Source organism: Ictidomys tridecemlineatus, chromosome 6 (assembly GCF_052094955.1).
Source record: "Ictidomys tridecemlineatus isolate mIctTri1 chromosome 6, mIctTri1.hap1, whole genome shotgun sequence".
Taxonomy (NCBI): Eukaryota; Metazoa; Chordata; class Mammalia; order Rodentia; family Sciuridae; genus Ictidomys; species Ictidomys tridecemlineatus.
The window spans coordinates 23,603,814-23,625,184 of NC_135482.1; the positions used below are offsets into that span (position 1 = coordinate 23,603,814).

General features: G+C 34.4%; 1 protein-coding gene across 9 annotated transcripts in view; it reads right to left on the reverse strand.

The window, feature by feature from the left end:
• Vezt (vezatin, adherens junctions transmembrane protein) overlaps positions 1-21,371 on the reverse strand; it is an 84,893-nt gene that overhangs the window by 41,031 nt on the left and 22,491 nt on the right. For 3 of the 9 annotated variants that reach the window (XR_013440385.1, XR_013440384.1, XM_005324441.5), the window contains exons 2-6: positions 15,987-16,121; positions 11,817-11,906; positions 6,826-7,001; positions 5,412-5,687; positions 2,307-2,456 (exon numbers count right to left, since the gene is read on the reverse strand). Coding sequence is in view for 6 of the 9 variants with exons in the window: in XM_005324441.5 (XP_005324498.2) it covers positions 2,307-2,456; positions 5,412-5,687; positions 6,826-7,001; positions 11,817-11,906; positions 15,987-16,121 (827 nt within the window). In the remaining 3 variants the exon portion in view is untranslated. Of the gene's footprint in view, positions 1-1,240; positions 1,311-2,306; positions 2,457-5,411; positions 5,688-6,825; positions 7,002-10,588; positions 10,616-11,816; positions 11,907-15,986; positions 16,122-21,371 lie in introns of those variants that run through there. The other 6 variants (XR_013440386.1, XM_013358233.3, XM_078052984.1 and 3 more) reach the window with 5 other exon arrangements.

Consider the following 21,371-nt stretch of genomic DNA (forward strand, 5'->3'; position numbering starts at 1 on the left):
AAAAATAAATAAATAAAAATAAAGGTTCATCCACAACTGAAAAATATATATATTAAAAAAAAATTTTAATGTCTAAATAATTAGGAACCTGGGATTGTGGCTCACTGGTAGAGTGCTCACCTAGCATGTGTGACGCACTGGGTTCAATCCTCAGCACCACATTAAAATAAATAAAATAAAGGAAAAAATAAATAAAAAAAATAAAAGTGACTCTTCAAAGGTGCTAAAATGTTAATTTAGTACTTTTTAACACCTGCCTTTTGAATTTTATTGTAGCTCAGGTCCCCACTATGCTACAGTAAATACTTCTCTTTGTTTCAGTCCATACACAAGACACAATTTACTTAACCCTGCATAGACTACTAACATAAATGGCACTAAACCTTTTCTGGGTTGTCTGACATAGACCACTGCTGTTTCCTTTGTTTTATTCCTTATGGACATATATCTGTATCAATCAAAAAGTTAGTTTTCCTTTTTGTTGTTGTTTATATACTTACTTATTTATTTTGGTACTGAGGATTGAACCCAGAAGCACTTTACCACTGAGCTACATTCCTAGCACCCCCCAGCCCCTTTTTATTATTTTTTACACTAAGTTGCTGAGGTTAGACGTGAACTCATGATCCTTTTGCCTCAATGGCCTGAGACACTGGGATTATAGGTATGCACCACTGTGCCTGGCCATTCATTGTTTTTGAAAGAATTATATCCATAGAATTCTTGATATTGAACCATCCTTGCATTTCTAGAATTTGCCTATTCGGTCATATTGTGATAATATTTTGATTTGATGCTAGGTTATATTTATAAATGCTTTGTTAAATATTTTGTATCTCTATTGTGAGATTAGTGTATAGTTTTTATTCTTTGTGATATATAATGTTTAGATACTGAGATTAAAGTATTTTAATAAATAAATTGATGTGGGGAGATTTCTAACATTTCCTATGACTGGATTTTTTTTAAACTAATAAAATCATCTTGACTTGGTAGTTAAAATTTTTCTTATTCAATTAATTTTTGAATAAGATTCAAAATTCATGAGGTCCAGTGAAAACTATTTTCTACCCCATCACTTAGTCACCTAGTTTTGCTACCAAAAGTAAAGGTAATCCATATTGCCATACCTTATGTATCCTTCAAAGTATTGTATACATACATATATAAAAGCAAATCTACATTTAAATATTTGTGTATCTGGGGACTGGGGATGTGGCTCAAGCAGTAGCGCGCTCACCTGGCATGACTGTGGCCCGGGTTCGATCCTCAGCATCACATACCAACAAAGATGTTGTGTCCGCCAAAAACTAAAATAAATATTAAAATTCTCTCTCTTTAAAAAAAAATAAATATTTGTGTATCTGGAGATATTTAATAATTATAGGACATATACACCTGGACACACAAACACTTACATACTTATTTATCCCTACATATTTACAGAGTCCTCTTTATGCATGGATACTATAAATATTGCTTTGAGCATTTTGCTGTTTTTTTCACTAAATAAAACTTGGAGATCATCTCACACTAAAGTATTAACTGCCAGATCACTACTGTTTTAATAATTGCATATTTTCCATTGTTTACATATAACCAGGTAGTCTCTTTATTTACTCATGATTTAATATAGCCACGGAAATTTTCCTAAAACAAAGATCATATACACTTTTATTTTCTGGCAAACAGAAGTAGTTTCCTAATTTAGTAAATTTAAGTGACAGACTTACTGTCATGTAGTCTTTGAGTGTTTCCTATATGCTAGGGACTGTCTGATCACTTTACATGCATTAACTCATTTGACCTGAACAAAAACACAATGAAGAAAATCATGTTATTATTGCCATTTTAAAGATGAGGAGAATAAAGTACAGGAGATTAAGAAACTGGTCACCTGGACAGAAACCAAGAGTCAGAATTTGAATTTAGGCAATCTGTCTGCTTTTTGAAAGGGGAAGGATTTCCTGTTGCCAGTTTATTACCATGTTCAGCCATTTTTAAAAATGTCAGACCTAGCAAATCCAGGCTCTTTTGACTTTATTCTGTGGATTTCTAAAGGGAGGGTCTTGATGTTTTGTTTTGTTTTTTTTTTCCTCCCTGTTAAAAATGAGCCACCTAAGAGCAGAAGAGCTTTCTTCCTGTTACTGTCATTTTCCTGGAATGCATTTCCAGTTTTAAAATAGAAATGATGATGAAAATTAGCTTCAAAACCACAGTCCAAACCTACTGTTAACTTTTACAGGATGCAACTATAATGGACTTTGGAATAATGTTTATTCTCACATATAGACAGAAAAGGATATTTTTTCAGCATATATAGGGTAGCTAGCCTTGCTGCTTGAAAGTTGGCTCTTACAGTTCTGTAAACAGCTTTCCGAAGACCGATGAGATGCTGACTGGGATGCTGTCCAGCTTTATTAAATGAGCAAGCAGCACTGACCCTGTCAAGCAAACTTGAAAAGTAAAATGTGATACAACTGTACAGATGTCCTAAAGTTTTTGTTTCCTAAATCCACAATTCTAGTAACATCAGAAAGAATTCCTTTCTCACAATTTTTATTAGAAAATGACTATAAGTATCCCAATTCAGGTGTCATAAATAACCATTTCCCTGACCTATACATGGCCATCAGAAAAAAACACAAGTGAAAAATCAAAATCTCAAAGATTAAAGGTTTCCTATGATATGGGGAAACCATCAGTTGTGATAGAATAGAAATATAAAAATATTTATGTAAGAATTTGCATATTTTTTTCCATAAAGATACTCTACCTTCTAAAATACACTAAAGAGGAACTACTTTACAGTTTTCAGAACCCATATCCATGAGATATATGAAGGATTTTAATTATCAACAGATTCACATTCTTAATATATATTTACATATATTCAATTAATCATATATTTGGTTACTTGTACAGAACAATCAAATACTGTATAGAAATAACATTCTGTACATTCATAAAAGTAGGGTAAAATTACTTACCCACCTGCTGCCACTGGCACTTACCTACTCAAAATGAAGTAGGGGGCGCAGAAAGATAACAGGACCAGTGGCCAACAGGGGAATGCAAGTAGAAAGGTAAAGTAAGGGTTACTTCGTGGTAGGAGAGCTACTCTCAAAATTGTTCAAAAGGAGCACATTTTATGCCACTTTCCTTAAGATTAATGGAAAGTATCTATTTGCAATAATTTATGTGTTGTTTTATGACTGTTACGTATGCTGGATTAAATATTATAGTTATTAGATAATAACAAATATCAATATTTGTAAATTTTCTATAATATAACCATAAACTTATATTTAAAACCCTAACTCAGAACTTTAAAAATGTTAAAACAAATTAAAATATATGGATAATGACTGATACTTATTCTTTTTTTAAAAAATTTTTTTTGTGGGCTGGGGATGTGGCTCAAGTGGTAGCACGCTCTCCTGGCATGCGTGCGGCCCGGGTTCGATCCTCAGCACCACATACAAACAAAGATGTTGTGTCTGCCAAGAACTGAAAAATAAATATTAAAAAATTCTCTCTCTCTTTAAAAAAAAAAAAAAATTTTTTTTGTAGTTTTAGATGGACAGCATGCCTTTATTTATTTTTATGTGGTGCTAAGGATCGAACTCAGTGCTTCACATGTGCTAGGCAAGTGCTCTGCCACTGAGCTACAGCCCCAGCTCCAACAGGCTTATTCTTAAGGCAAAGAAGGGTTAAATTATTTTCTAGAGAGGACAAATTGAGACAGAAACAAAATAGCATGCATAATTTCAACATATGGAACTATTGTTTGTGTTCCAATTTACTAAACCAGTTTTATAAAGTAAAAATATTTGTAAAAAATTATGATTCACAATTTATTATTTCTCATTTTTTTCAGAGTACTGTCCAGTTAGTCAGAAATAAATGAAACACAATTTCTTCCAATATTTTTTCTGCCTATCTGCCATCTGAACAGTAGAAAAGCATCATCTAGAGGTAAATTGTGTCTAACTGGCCCACATTACCTTTTCATGCCAATTCCATATATATAGGTAAAAACCTGAAAGTGACAAAGGCCCAGAATCCTCTACACATGCCTAAACATTAGATAGGCACCCAGACATTCAGCTTAATCAGTCAGGCCTTTCAATAAAATGCTGGGTAAGTCAGGAATGAAAAGGAGATATTACTTATTTTAAGTGTGATTTTTAATTTTTAAAATTTGACAAACAACATAAAACCATTATCTTCTAAGTAAGAAGCAGACTTAACCTAGTGGAAGGAAAATATCCATAGATACTGAGCACTTTTATTTTGAGTTGAGCAGAGGAGAAGGTATAAAATCGTCTAATGTCTTGGAATAATATGAACACTCAGAACTGTTGTGTAGAATACCACAGAGTAAAGAACATTATAACTACTGCAGCTTCTTCCTCTTCTTTGTTCCATAATGTTCCAGATATAGCTTTTCTGTCAAGATTGTTTAAGTACTATTCTAGAGCAGAGTGAAGAATTCAAGACACCAGAGGTTTTTCACTTCTGATTTTCACAATTTCCCAGATACAACTAAAAGTAATGGTTATTCTTTATTATATACTTTCTCCCACATATAGACTGCAATTGTTAAATAAGTAATATAAATTATTAAATATACTATAGTCCAGCCAACATTTGTGAACATTTAGTAGGCAACAACTTACTGGAAATAAGTTAAAAGTCAGATGGAATGGATTTGGATATGTGCTCTATCACTTACCATACAACTTGCCTTTAGTTGTATGTAAAAGTGATTAGCATAGTATATGGAACATAGTTGGTGTTCATTTAACTTTTTTTTAATAAAAAAAATAAGTAGCAAGTATGGCAGTAGCTTAAACACTTATGGCTGAATTGGTGAATATTTTGTTGCCAATGGGAATACGAAACATCACTATTTGCATGATATTCTGAAAGTATCTGTGCTATAATACCACCAATGTTTACTAAAGAATATTACTAACACAGGTTAAGACTTCAAAATTAATCCATGTCAGATACATCTATCACTTAAACTGGAGAAAGATGACATTTAAAAGAGAATAAAGGGAACAGACATGTATGGGGTACCAATTGCATGCTAGGTTCAGTGTCAGGCAGTCTTTTTATATTATCTCATACAAATAAATACATGGTAATAGATAAAATAATCATGATCCTTGAAGTACTATGGTTTCTCAAAGGAGGTAAGTAGATTTATACTACATGTTAAATCTAGCATATAATGTCTTTAACCCTTCATTTTATAGTTAATAGACTTTAAGTAGGGCTGACAGGTAACATGCTCTTTTCCAGTAAATTCAAGAGATAAATGAAAATAGATAATAAATAGTCTCCTTGAACTATGTAGTGAAAAACAATAATTTTTTAAATGAAACGAAAAATGAACTCACAGTGTAAATCCTCTGGAAATGACTTCAGTTTCTTGAATGAGACGTAAAGCTTTTCTCACAAGATTAGTAAACGCTCGGCTATTTGCTGCCATATCTTCCAGACGGACACTGTATTTTTTTAGGGTCATATGTAGTTTGGCTGTCCTCCATAATCTCAATGCTCGTATGATCAAATAAAGAAATAGAACCACTCCCCATACCATCCAAGAAGATACAATCCACCAAGTGGGAAGCATAATCAGCAAACTAATGAAGGCAAATAGCATTGAGACATCCCTAGGAACAGAGAAACCAAGAGAAGGATATCCATTAGACAAGAAAAAGAAAGATAAGTCAACTGGTAAATACAATAGTAAATTTAGGTGTACTAAAATTGATAAATTCTTTGTGAAACAAGACTTTGAAAACATGACATTTAATAAGATAATATGAAATAGTTGTAATTTTTTTTGTGTGTGTGTGGTTCTAGGGATTGAACCCAGGGGTGCTCTACCACCAAGCTACATGCTTAGTTCTTTTTATTTTGAGGCAGGGTCTCCCTAAGTTGTCCAGGCTGGCCTTGAACTTGCGATCCCTCTGCCTCAGGCTCCTAAATAGCTGGGATTACAGGTTTGTGGCACCTCACCCAGAAAATTCTTCCACTTTTGAAGGAAAAGATGCTTACTTCCTCATGATATTTGGTTGACTGCAGATTTAAAAAGTATCATACTTCACTATCTGAAGCATCTGTCAGTGTGACAGGAAAGACATTTAGAACACTGAGGCCAAAGAATGTAACTGCCTAATATAACTGGAACAGTGATTTAGTGCATTCCTTGATTCATTCCTCCGTTCTCTGTCAAATTTAATAAATGCTAATAGGAGGACATCAGCAACTTTTTATATATAATCTCATTTTACCATTCTTCTTCTTATTTAAAAAAATATGACTTTTGCATTAGATGCAGGTACTTCAAGAGATTGAAAATGGTTATCTGTTTGTTTTTGAGCAACATCTCCAGCTCTTTTTTGTATTTTATTTAGAGACAGGGTTTCAATGAGTTGGTTAGGCTCTAAGTTGCTGAGGCTTCCTTTGACTCACAATCCTCCTGTCTCAGGCTCCTGAGCCGCTAGGATTACAGGTGTGCACCACCACACCTGGCTTATATTTATACTTCTTGTTGAGCTGCTAAGCTCAAAACTAATTTTACTGAGTTGGAAGTATATGATAATCAAATCATATCTTTTTCCGGCTTCACTTTAAATAGCAGTTACTTCAGAGAAACATTTTTTAACCTCTACCATATCATTACATTCATTGTAATGCTAATTGTATAGGATGTTTATAATGCCTTTACAATGGAAAGCATGATGACATTTCCTCTGTGATACTCTATATGTAAGCAGTCAAAGATAGATGTTTTCTGGACAGTACCAAATATTAGGGGTTGCCAGGGAGCGGAGTGTTGGAAGGTGTCCATTTTCCTGTTGTTGAGGTTGCCCTGCAGACAGGATACTGGGATCAAGTAGCTCAATTAGTTCTACATCCTCTTGTAACAGGACTTCCTGTTGCAGGATGGTATGCAGTAAGTCAAGTCGGAATCCAGTATCCTTGCCATTAAAATGCCAGAAGAAAAGAATTAATACATACATGCCACTGTATTAAGTGCTAGGCTTCTAATGTATAATAAACCTTAGGAGGTATTCATTTTCAGTACAGACCCCCAAAAGAAACAGTCCAATCTATCTTAAGTATGATAGATGGGGTTTTATTTTCACTATATATGTGAAACAATAAAAATTGAGATCGACATTAAGATATTAGATATGAAGTATAAATTTTAAATAATGAGATATAAAGTAATTACAGATTAATAACACTGTCTGCTCAAGCCTACTTAAATTGTTGGGAGGCAATATGGTGAATATAATATAAAAGATGCTGACCCTGAATACTGTAATGATAAAGCCATATCTAAGAATTATGTCAACAGGATCAAGGCCTTCTAAAAATGGACATTCAGTTATTTAAAAGTACATTATTAGGTATGTAATGCAAAACAACATTAACATTTCCATAGCACTTTATAGTTTACAAAATGCCTTCACATATACCAGTTCATTTATTCTTCACTCTCTTCCTTCTATCCATATGTCAAGAAATATCTTCTTTAAGCAAGGTACCATGCTTGACACCGAAGACACAAAAAATGGACAAGACATACAAATCTCTACCTTTTATTTTTATTTTTTTGCAGTATTAGGGGATTGAACCTAGATCCTTGTGATACTAGGCAAGAACTCTACCAATGAGCTCACACTTGGCCTACCAGTCTCTACTCTTACTAAGGAGTTCCTAATAGTTTAATGGACAGAACCAAAAATTAAACAGTTAAGATATAATGTGTAAAGAAGTGTGATGAGGTATAACTAGGAAACTAAGAAAATGACCAGAAGAACCAAATTTAAAGTCAGCCAAAGTTAAAGAAGTAAAACCTGACATAGTCTTAAAGGATAAATAAGAATTGATCAGATAAAAGAGTTGGAAGAGTGGGACAGTCAGGATAGGAGCCCTTCTAATTTGGGAAAGCAGAATTCATGTTATGTGCAGAATGCACATTGCATATGGTAGAAAGGTGACAGAAGAGGTAGCAGTGTTAGGGCAGTCAGGTTAATTTTCACAGTAACCCTGTGATGTACATAATCATCCTCTTCTCCATTTTATAGAGAAGAAACCAAAAGCCAAAAGAGATGAAGTTACTTTCCAGAATTCTGATTTCAAATTCTAATAGATTTTTTAAGTTTAATTTTAAGTGATACATAAGAACACAAAAATTGTACATATTAATGGAGTACCATGTAATGTTTTAATACTCAGATACATGGTGTAATGTTTAAATCCAGTTAAACACATCTTTCTCCCCATTTATCATTTCTTTATGGTGAAAACTTACAAAGTCCTTTCTTATAGTTTTTTAATGTATAGTACATTATGGATATCTATAGTAACCTTATTGTGCAATAGCACATGAGAAATTATTACTCCTATCTAAATGTAACTTAGTAACCACTGACCAACCTTTCCCCATCCCCTGAACCTTCCGTAGTCTTTGGTAGTTAATTCTGCTTTTCTGCAGTTAGCCTCACCAGAAAATTTTACATTTTGTTTTGTATTAAATTTAGTAACAGAGTGATTTTGTTATATCAAAATAAAAATAATTTTTAAATGAACAAGGCCTTTTATAATAAAAATAAAACCAATTAGGTCTTAGGTTTGAGGGCAGAACTTTGCTTTTCCTTTGTTTAAACATCATTCCTAGCATCACACTCAACTGCAAAACTAGAATACTCTGCCTTCTCAAATCAATATGCTTAGAGGCAATATTAATAGCTTTGGGAATATCTGATTAAAGAATATAACACACCAACAACCTAAAATAATAGTGAACTTGAAAGGAACCAAGACACTTCAAATAACTAAAGTAGTGTTATCTTAAGGATTTGATTGCTTCTACAGAGGAAACACTTGAACTATATTCTGATAACAATGGCTATTTAAGTGGAATAAGATTAAATTAATAAGTTTCTTCAGGATAAATTATAAAATTATATATTACTATTTATAAAAATAAGAATTAACTGTAGAAAATATGCTGTACTACAGCAATCAAACTACCAGGAAAATAGTCATATGCCATATTAAGAAACATCTCACAACAGCCTTATTTGAACTGAGAAGTCCAGGTTCAAATCAAACAAAGGAAGAAATTTAAAAGATACAAATTCCGACTAACTTACATATCAGAGGTGGGAGCCCTGTGCTGTTGGAAGGTGCACTATATAAAATGGCTCATTCTCAACAAGTTTGAGTATCAAAACTTGGAACCTAGGCTTATATCTTGGGCTCACAACTTAAGCAAGTTAATAGCTTCTCTGTACTAGTTTTCTCATCTGTAAAGTGGGGGATAATAAAAGTACTACTTTATAGGGCTGTGCAGAATAAGTTGATATCTATAAAACAGTAAGAACAGTTTCTGGCACACAGTAAGTTCTAAGTGTTAGCTGTTAGTGTTGTTAGTACATATGAAATAATCACACTCAACTGCAAAACTAGAATACTCTGCCTTCTCAAATCAATATGCTTAGAGGCAATATTAATATCTTTGGGAATATTTTTGCATTGTATTATGCATTGAACATAATACAATGCAAAAACTTATAGAACATAAATATAGATAATTATTACTAGGTTGATGAATAAATAAGAGATCCAATGGAATGAAGTTTATGTGTGTGGGAGGGGAAACTTGAGAAAAAGCTAGGATTGCTTACTGAACAGATTCCAAGAGATCAAGAGAAAAATGGAAAAGAGTTCCACCACAGTATAAGAGCACATACACAGGCATACAGAATACAAAATTAAAGAAAAGGAAGGTGGATGAAGTTGGAAAGGTTGGTTAATACTAAATTATGCAGACTCTTTAGTGCTGAAGTGAGCAATTTGGATTGATTTTATGGATAATGGAAATTTCAGGATGTACACAGGAAAGTGGCATGAGAAAGTAACTTAGGACGATTTCTGCTTGGATGAAATGAAAAGGATATGAGAAGACACATTAAAGAATAAAGAGATTTCTAATTTTTTCTTCTGCATCAATGATCTTACACAGTTTTCTGTATCATAATGCTATTTCATAAAGCTGATAGGATCAAATGAGATACATGTGTGAAAGCATTTTATAGGTCAAAAAAATGCTTAAAAAGTACTACTAACACTACCATCATAATTGCTATAAAGGAATCTCTTTTTGTTTCAATCTCTAGGCACTATAAACATAAACAGTAAAATATTCAATATCAAAAATATTGCCAGTATTTTTATTTAAAAAAAGAGGGTCTGTTTCAATGTCTGTATAATTAACAACATATTAAATATATCACAACCAAGGTAGTAAAGTCAAGCAATCACATGACAGAAGCCAAGTGGTCAATTCCTTTAGTCAACTACTTCTTTGGTTATGTATTCCCATAATTCTCCATAATACAGGCACAAAAGGGATGCATACAGAGGCTGCCTGCCACTTTATAGAGAAACATGACATGAAACATGTGGCCACTGACAATGAACCAAAGAACAAAAGACCAGGCCAATGCAAACAATGAATAAACCACAGAAAAACATATGTGGATCCATATACCTTACCACAGTCCTAGTATCACTGAAGAATGAGATGGCTCCACCTGGGTAAAGATGATATTCTACGTAGATGATAAGACACTTCCTTGACCTTCTCAATACACCTTCTACAAAGATGAAACCCTGAACAGAGAACTTGATAATCTGGATTGCTAAAAACATAATTTTAGTCAAAAAATAATAATACTCAAGCTAGAAAGGTAGTAGTTTTGAGTGGAAAGAGCAAGGGTTTTGAAACCAAGAGACTTGGGTTCAGATTCTGACTCTATCATGTTCTGTAGCCAAATATTCTTGGGCAATTCACTTAATCGTATTACAGTCTGAATCTAGGCTTTTCACTATATTCAACCTTATAGTGTGTTTGGAGTAGTGAATCAAAATGTGAAAGCACTTTGTAAACAATCTCTTTACAGATGTTAATTTACAAGAATGACAATTCTTAGAGTCACAGGCCTGCAGAGGATCCTGAAACCTGCTCATTCATAACTTGGTTACTCCTTTTGGGAGCCATGAGAACTTTATAATTTGAATGTTTTAGCTATACTTCCTGGATTTTATATTGTTAGGTTGTAAGAAGGTCATGAGTCAAGCAATAGATATATTAATTACAGTCTAGTCTAGTGAAAAAAAAATTAAAATAGAAAGAAAACCTCTCAGGAATCACAAAGACCCTCAGCGTTGATTGACCATTTCAAATGTCTGTGAAATTCTGTGATTCACCAGTCCCCCAAGACTAAAATGATCACACTAATAGATGAATTCTCTTCCCTCCTGAGAGGAACACTTGTCAATGAAGCAAGATGGTAGCACTAATTTATAAGTCTAAAAAACAAGGTTCCAATAACTACCAGAATATTCCATTCTAAGTTGTTACTAACCTCTTAAAAGAGCTATGAACAATAACAAAAGCCTGAATTAAAAGGTCCCCAGTTGTTGCAGAATTCTTAATTAAAAAAAAGAAAAATCACTGCCAAAATCAGTAGCAAAATACATGAAGCCCTATAAGATGACAAAAAAGAAGTGAAGTGAAGGGGCTGGGGATGTGGCTCAAGCAGTAGCCCGCTCGCCTGGCATGCGTGCGGCCAGGGTTCGATCCTCAGCACCACATACAAACAAAGATGTTGTGTCTGCCAAATACTAAAAAATAAATATTAAAATTCTCTCTCTCTCTCTCTCTCTCTCTCTCTCACTCTCTCTTTAAAAAAAAAAAAAGTAAAGTGAATACTCACCAATTTGTGAAGTAAGTCATCTTTCTTATTGCACTGAGAAAAACAAATCCAACTTTTGATGGTTTCAGCCACTTTTAACAGGATGCCTTGCTGAAGGAGATGAATGACATTATATAGGATCACTAATTAAATATAACCAAAAAGTAAAAAAAAACTCTAAATACCTTACCTCTAGTTAATCAGAATTTTTATCGGAAAAATTGTCCAGGTTATACATTTTGTGAATGTTGCAGTCTCCTCGTTAATTCCAAAATTTGGTTGTACAATAGAATCACCTGGTGCTTTTAATTAGAAATATATTTCTGAGCCTCCAAACTAAGAAAAGTTTGATTCAACAAATTTGGAATAAGGCCTAGAAATCTGTTTCTCCAAAAGCAGCCCAAAGACATTCTAATGTAATCTATTTGTCTTGGGAACACTATATACTATCTATGTCAATGTGACATTGGTATTTATTTCAGAATGAAAATCCTAGGGCATGCCAAGTTCTCAAATATTAAGACTATTTCATTTCATAATATTAAGGCAGAAAGATGTTTTAATCATTTTAGAAAAACTGTCACATACTGAAATAAAAGATTTATTATTGAATCAACCAAAAATACAATTTACCTTAATTGCCCATTTCTGAGCGTGCCAGAAAAAGGAGGTTATATTCATTACATGATGGAATTTATATTGAGTGATTACAAACCCAGGTACTGCAAAGGGTCATAGAAATTAAAAATAAATACACATAACTGCTGTTTTCAGGAACTTAGTATAGAAGAGACAATAGAAATAATTATACACCAATGCAAAGTCTAGAATAAAGTATGGGAGGAGAGGAGGTCAAAAGAGCAGCTAATACTGGAGCTAAGCCCTATCAGAGGAGCAGGAATTCAACACAGGTGGGAGGACATTCCAGGGTAGGGAAGAGGAAGAGCAAAGGAGAGAGTCTAAGGAAGCACAGACCATGGGAATGGTGGCATAGCCCAGGACAGTTATGATTATAGGAAGAAGGGATTATTCAGGAAGTTAAAAGGTATATGGATTCCATAAAAACTTACTATTTTTATGTGCCAATTAAAGAAAAACAAAAAGATAAGGCAGAGGGTATAGTTAAATGGTAGAGTGTATGCTTAGAATAAGGGAGGCCCAGGGTCTAATCCCTAGCATGAGAGTGGCTGGGGGAGTATAATGAAAGGCATGGTATGATCTTAGAAAACGTCATAGTTTAGACATTATCTAATAGGTTATGAGGGGCCACCAAAGGTTTTTAATGCAAGAAAACAAAACAATAAATCAGCATTTTACAAAAATAACTGGCAATGGTGTAAAGGCTATAATGGCAAGTAATGTCTGCAGAATGACTAGGAGGATATTTAATAAGTCATAAATAATGATAAAGGCTTCAGCAAGGTATTGAATGTAAACACAGTAATACACAGAGTTAGATTTAAGATACATAGAAGCTGACCTGATATATCAATTAGTTACCAAAGCAACACAGGAATGATAGGAAATGGTGAGATAACTGACAGAGAGTAGTAATTTGGGAATATAGAGAGAATGTTTTTTGTTTGTTTTGGGGGTGACTGAGAAAAGAAGTCCTGTTTGGGGCATACTGAACCTGTGCTTACTGGAACACATGCAGGTGAAAATGTCTAATAAGCATCTGGACCTCAGAAAAGCCTGGAGAATGTATATAACCAATCAATGAAGGCAAGATAGTAGATAAGATTACCCAGAGAAGAAAGACCAAGGAGAGAAGAGGCCTGATGCTAAAATCTTGTGAAAGAGCTGGGAATGGTGGGTGTATGCCTACAATCAGGAGGCAGAGGCAGGAGGACTGGAAGTTGGAAAGATTGCAAGTTGGAGGCCAGTCTGGGCAACTTAGTGAGGACCTGTCTTAAATTAAAAAGTAAAAAGGGCTGGGAATGTAGCTTATGGTAGAACACCCCTGGCTTCAATCCCCAGGACTGTAAAGAAACAAAACCAAACAAACAAAAAAACCTTATGAAAGGAACATTTAAGAACTACCACAGAGCTGGGTTTGTAGCTCAGTGATAGAATGCTTGCCTAGCATGTGAGGCACTGGGTTTGATTCTCAGCACCACATATAAATAAATAAAGTCGATTGACAACTGAAAAAAATATTAAAAAAAAAGAACAACCACAGAAAAGGAGAAAAAAAGGTTGAATATTCATGATACAAATACTAGAAGAGACTATACAATAAATACTTATCATTAACATGAAAAAAAGAGAAGGCAATTAATAATGCTAATGACTGCTTCATCAAGAACATATATTATACAAAAACACTGCAAAGAAAAATAATTGATAGTTCACTCCCTGAACAGAAATTTGGGCACAATTCTAAAAATACATTCCCTGAGAATGAACTGAATAATTCAATAAATGCTTCTAAATTTTAGCTGTCCCAGATTCAGGGACAGCTAAAATTCATTTGAGGAAGATATAGCTCATACAGTAAAAAAAGTTGCTTAGAGATGAACAATAGGAAGACTAAATGAAATTTCTAGACATGGTAAGTTTTAAAAACGTCCTCTGGCTGCGTTTTTTTTTTTTTTCACCTCAATTACTGAGAGGATTCAATTATAAGCTCTTTATCTGATTTGTTTATAAACATTTCTATAAATAAAATCCTTATCATAAATGACAAGCATTAATATCTACAAAACCTGAGTTTATGCCAAAAACCACTTCCAAAACTAGAAGCCAATTCCCATCCCTGCCCAAAGATTATCCCTTAGCTATTCTTTGTCTGCTGATGCTAAGTAATCTCAAATACAAGTGCTAGTCTAAAAATAGCCTATCAGACCTAACTTTAGGTTTTGTTTTTCAAACCCCTTCCCAAGAAAGAAAAGGGCAAGAAGGAGTAAATTGTGACCCATGTGAAAATTAATTCCCCTAACTTCCATTTCTAGGTATTAGTTAAAAACATTTCTTTAGCATTTAGTTGGTTATTGCAAAGGGGCCAGCTTGGTTACCTCACATTTTATGTTTTACTAACAGGATCAGGAAAATATTCCTGTCAATTTATTCTCTATCTTCTTATCACAAAGGAGTAAATGACTAATTGGAAACTTAAATGTCTCTTCATAATAGTAACTGAGTCTTGTAATAAAACATGGATTAAACTAGAAGGATTAAGGAATGAGGTAATCTGGCTAATGGCTAATATTTTTCTAAATCCTTTGAATAAGACTGAAATGTACTAAATATTTTCATATTTCAGTAAATATAGCTAATAAAATATAAGGAATCTTGTAGATGCATCTTCCAAGACATAATTAATGGAGATTCTTCTAGTATCTCAGCTTCACAATGTTGTATATCACTTACATGAGCAATTTACTGTATACATGAAAAATAATCCTCTAAATATAAAGGCATCAGAAATTGAGGTAAACATACCCATTTTTCATATACCCTTGAAACTGTGTTTCAAAAACTTCAATTTGCTTTCTTATAGTTTGTGTTCTTTTAAAAAAATACTTAGAGGGGATAATTCCATTAAGTAGAGGATTTCTATTAGGTCGGTTCTAACTAAAGTTTTAGTATATTTTTCTGAATCCTTTTGGATAACTTAAATATTAAAGAAATAATATATTTTAATTCAACCATGTTCATTTTCTCAGTTTATGTAAGTTATCCACAAAACAGTCCAAAGCAGCAGTAAGGATTCCCATTTACCTAAACAATTTTGTACCACTGATAAAATGAAAAATAAGCACCTCACCAAGGACATGGAGGGGCTTAGGAGATGGTTTTGTTTTTTATTATGGGAGGCAAAAGTATTTAACTAGTAAGATAATTTAAAAAACATAAAAAATATGAGCATGCTTGGCTGACATGTTGCTCAGTGACAACAGTCCTTGCCTAGTGGGTAGAAGGCCCTGGGTTACTTAAGTTCCTAGCAAACCCCCCCCCCCAAATGCATATGTTCTCAACAGATGTGGTGGTGCATATCTATAATCTCAGGAACTCAGGAGGCTGAGGCAGGAGGATTCCAAGTTTGAGGCTAGCCTCAGCAACTTAGCAAGTTGTCTGTCTCAAAATTAAAAAATTAAAAGGGCTGGGATATGGCTCAGTGGTTAAGCACCCCTGCATTCAGTATCCATACCAAAAAAAAAGAAACAATGAGTATCAGTGTGCTCTTACTTTTGATAGGACTTTCATAGGAGGCTTTTGTTGTCCCTCTGTGGTAGCACATTTTTCGGTTTTTGGTGACAAAGAAGAACATATTTCAAAATCTGTGTGTCCCAAATCCTGTAAGTACTGGTAAAGTGGAGAATTCTGAAAGAGATATATAATATAAAGCAAATTTCAAGATCCTTATTTTTTTCAAGTTTAAAGAGGCCAAATTCAACATCAAACTTCACTGTCATGACTAGTATGTCCAAAGTCTTTAAGACTTCTGTGAGAATTGAATGCTGCAATTAATGTGATTTAATACCAATAAATCAACAAGCATTTAACAGAGAGACCCAAAAAAGGAAAAACTCTAAATAAAACACACAGAATATTTTGGGCAAGTACCAGCAAGCAAAACTGAATTTAGGAATATAAATAGATTGGTTAAGCAGTATCTTTGTCCCAAATTTTTGTATTCTTAAAGTAGACTGCTTCAAAATAGCCAATGCTGGTTAAAATTCCTAAGAGGATCTACAGTGAAACATGGTAATTACTTTAAGCCAAAAAATGTTAAGCAATGATTGCATTGTATTAATTACAATTTTATCATAACATCATCTTCATTACTTTGTTTATCACAAGTATGTATTATCTATCATACGCTTGGCACTACAAATAAAACTCTTTGAAAGAATTACCGTAGGTAAACTATAAATCACATATGAGTAATGGCAAACCAGAGAGTAATACATGCATTAGAACACAGTAATTGAAAACCCAAACTCTGGAGGCAAACTATAGGTTCAAATCCCAATTTTGCCTCTTACTAGCTAAGTAACCTATGGCAATTTACAATCCTCTGTGCTTCAGTTATGCCATCTAAGGGACAGCAATCTGAGATTCACTTGCACCATGGCAGACTATAGATGCCTCAAGAGATGAGGCAAAGCGGTTTTTAGGGGCAAAAAGGAAAATTCCATTTAAGGTATTTTGAAACAGAGACTCCTGGTTTACAAGGGGCTTATTGCAGGAGGTAGCATTGTTCATTGGTGGTATAGGCTCTTACTAGCAGAAGGTCTTTACAGAAGTGGCTTAACTAGAAGATTCTGGTTTGGTAAATTTCCATTCCTTTTTGGCAGTTCCTGTTTCAGGCTCACATGAGTGAAGGTTCTCCCCTCTTTGTCCTGGATTCCGTTTTATTAGGGTTGAAATAAGTGAATCTATTTTGGTGCTGACAACTTTCACACAGTTAACAAATCTCAAGTATTTACTTGCATCATCTCAGTTATAGTTCACAACAAAGTTGAAAGGATTTTATTATTGTCATCATTATAATTATTATTGCTATTCCCATTTAGTACATGTAGAAACAGATTCTGGATGAAAGCAGAAGAGTTGGGATTGACTACTAAATCTGTCTCCAAAGCCAACGCTCTGAAATATTATACTAAGCTCAAAGAAGAAATAATTCTTCATTTGTCTAGTAAGGAAGATACTAAAGAAGCTTATAGTTTAGTACAGAAAAACCAAGCAAATTAACAATAATAGGAACATATGGATGCTATGAAAACAAAGGAGCCACAGCTAAATTAGACTTTTAGGGACTATGTTGTTAAATTCAGAATAAGAGAGTAGAAATCTGCTGGGCCCCAATTTGAGCCAAATGCCTTTCTTTTAAGCTATGTCTAATCTCTTTTAAGAAATGTATTTTTAATATTATGAGGAAGATGTGTTTCTTATACATCTATTAGATTTAAAAATCTCTGGTGGCATAAACAGTTAATCTTTGTATCACCTCAATGTATACTTGAATATTGCCTTGAATTATTCAATTTGTGTTTTCAAGTTGAACTGTGAACCCCAACCTGCTTTGCCCTTCAGGGTGGCAAAAGAACAAGAACACTAGCCCATTTGTCTGGACTGACCTTTTGAAAAGTTTACATACTTTAAAAACAAAACAAAACAAAACACTTGTTTTTAAGGAGTAGAACTCTTTCTTCACTTGAATTCCCATGGGGGAGAACAATAAATAACACTGATCAGAGCAGAGTTACTTTAAGTCAGGGGCAGCAAACCTCTGCTATAAAAGGCCAGACAGTGAATCTGTTAGACTTTGCAGACCATATGGTTTCTGTCTCAACAATCAACCCTGCTGCTGAAGTGTGAAAACAGAGACAATACATAAACCCATGTACAGTTATATCCCAATAAAACTTTATTTCCACACAATGAAATCTGAAATTTATATAATTTTCATGTTTCACAGAATATAAGTATTTTGATATTTTCTCCAACAATTTAAAAAAGGAAAGGTAGACAGGGAGGATAGGCCTATGGCTATAATCCCAGATAATCAGGAGACTGAGGCAGGATGATTGCAAGTTTGAGGCCAGCCTAGGAAAGTTAGTCTCAAATTAAAATTTTAAAAAATGTGGATATAGTGCAGTGGTAAAGCACTTGCCTAGCATGCCAGGGGCCTGCGTTGGATTTTCAGTACTGAAAAATAAAAAACAAACAAACAAACAAAATAGTAAAATCATTGTTCACCAGCCATTTAAAAATTGGGGTGGGAGAATCTGGCCCCAAAACTTTATTTACTGATTCCTATTCTAATTAAAGATTCAATAGAAATCAGGAGGCATACTCTTTATCTATTTTTTTAAATGTGGTGCTGAGAGTCGAACCCAGTGCCTCATGTGTGCTGAGTAAGCTCTCTACCACTGAGCTATAACCCCAGCCACAGGAGGCACACTCTCAAATGATTTTTGAGAAGAGGCTTGGAAGGTAGGGGTGGAAGCAAATTTCTTTTTATTCAGATTATAATGCTTCTTTTACTGCACATATAGCAGATGCTCCCTTAGTACTAACCCCTCCTTTTCTAGTTATGTCATTGCTCAAAAAAGAACAAAATGGGATATCTGTAGCACAGATTAAAAAAAAAAAACATAAATAGAAAAGAAACAATGAACACTTTGTTTTCTAGATATGTTCTTCATATATGTTAAACATATACTTTCTGTTTGCTTTACTATAATCCAGAACACTTGCCTAACTCACAAAACAAAAGCATTAATAGATCATCTTCTAACCATAAATAATGTCCAACAAAGTCCTGTGATACAGCCTTTCTCCCTGGTTTAGTCTGCTTTTTCACTGCTGTGACTAAAGGACCTGACCAGAACAACGGTAGGGGAGGAAGTTTATTTGAGGGCTCACAGTTTCAGAGGTCTTAGTCCATAGAAGGCCAGCTCCATTATTTGGGGCTCAAAGTGAGGCAGAACATCAAGGCAGAAGAGTGTGGCAGAGGGCAGCAGCTCACATGATGATCAGGAAGCAAAGAGAGAGACTCCACTCTCCAGATACAAAATACATATCCCATAGCCACGCCTCCACTGCCCCATTCCTCCAGTCCCACCCCACCATCCTTTAGTTACCACTCAATTAATCCCATTGAGTGATTAATTCATGGATTGAGTTAAGGCTCTTGTAACACAATCATCTTTTCTGAACCCTTTTGCATTGTCTCACACGTGAGCTTTTGGGGGACACTTCATAACCAAACCATAACACTCCCAGTAGCTCATTCTGCTTTTTCTTCAAACATAAAAATGAACCTGGGCTGGGGACATAGCTTAGTTGACAGAGTGCTTACCTCACATGCACAAGGCCCTGGGTTCAATCCTCAGCATCACCAAAATAATAAAATGTAATTTCTAGACATCTATTATTATATTTCATATTTACAATTTTGTTTGTTTTTTTGGTACTGGGGATTAAATACAGGGGCTCTCTATAACTGAGCTACATCCCTAGAACTTTTTGAGACACGGTCTCTCTAAGTTGCTGATGCTGGTCACAAACTTATGTTTCTCCTGCCTCAGCCTCCTGAGCGGGATTATAGGTGATTGCCACCCCTCCTGGCCATATTTGCAATTTTCTATTTTGGCTGATAGTGCAAATCAGATCTCTTCCTAATATAAACCCAGAAACTGTATGAATGCAAAAGCTCCATTTTCTATGTTTATGACAACATTCTCAACTGTGATATTTATTTTACTGCTTTTTTTTTCTTCTTTTATGCTTCAATCACTTTTGAGCCAAAAAAAAAAATTTTAATTTAAGCAACGAGACACAAATGAAAACCAATCATTCTTTGGTTAACTAACTGGATGTCAGCCAAGACGAACTGACTAAGATGGACTTTGTAGCACATGAGAGGAAATTTCTGGTGAAATTAATGCTTTAAAAATATTTGGGGGGCTGGGGATGTGGCTCAAGCGGTAGCGCGCTTGCCTGGCATGCGTGCGGCCCGGGTTCGATCCTCAGCACCACATACAAACAAAGATGTTGTGTCCGCTGAAAACTAAAAAAACAAATATTAAAAAAAAATTCTCTATCTCACCCTCTCTCTCTCTCTCACTCTCTCTCTTTAAAAAAAAAATATTTGGGGATAAAATTTTCACTTTTTTCCTCAAACTGCAAAATAACTTGGAGATTATTTGATGGATCTTGGGAAACCACATCCTGACTAATGATTCTCAAAATTTTTGAGATACCTTATGGTCTAAAAATTCAGGGCTCAAGTCATTACAATGTCAATGTAAACAACATATTCTTAAAATTTATTTTTAAATTTTTAATTTATTAGTTCTAATCAGTTATACATGACAGCAGAATGTTCTTTGAGTCATTGTATACAAATGGAGCACAATTTTTCATTTCTCTGCTTGTACACGAAGTAGGGTTGCACCATTCATGCAATCATTCATGTACCTAGGGTAATGATGTCTGTCTCATTCCACCATCTTTCCTACCCTTGTGCTCCCTCTGTGGTAAAACATCTCTCAGTTCAATCCCCACCACCAAAACAGAGACTGAGAGAGAGACTATTAAAATACTTCTTCCTTTCCAACTAATTTCTGTTTAAATTGATTTTCTTTATGTACTTCACACAGTAAATTGCAAAACATAAAACCATACGTTGCATCATACTGAATGCATGAAAAGTGTGTTAGTTTTCTGTTGCTGTGACAAAATACCTGATACAAAAACCATATGTTGCATCACACTGAATGCATGAACAGCGTGTTAGCTTTCTGTTGCTGTGACAAAATACCTAAGACAATCAACTTATAAGGAGGAAAAGTTTATTTTGAAATGGCTCATGGTTTCAGAGATTTCAGTTCACGGTTTTCTATCTGGCTCCCCTGCAATGGGTCTGTGGTTAGACAGAACATCATGGTGTGAGGTGCATGACATAGGAAAATTGCTCACCTCATGCCAGCCAGAGCAAAGAGAGGGAAAGAGGGCAAGGACCCAATGTCCCCTTCAAGGATACACTCATAAAGACCAAATTTCCTTTTAGTACATCCCACCTCTTAACTATTCCATCACTTCCAAATAGTGCCACAG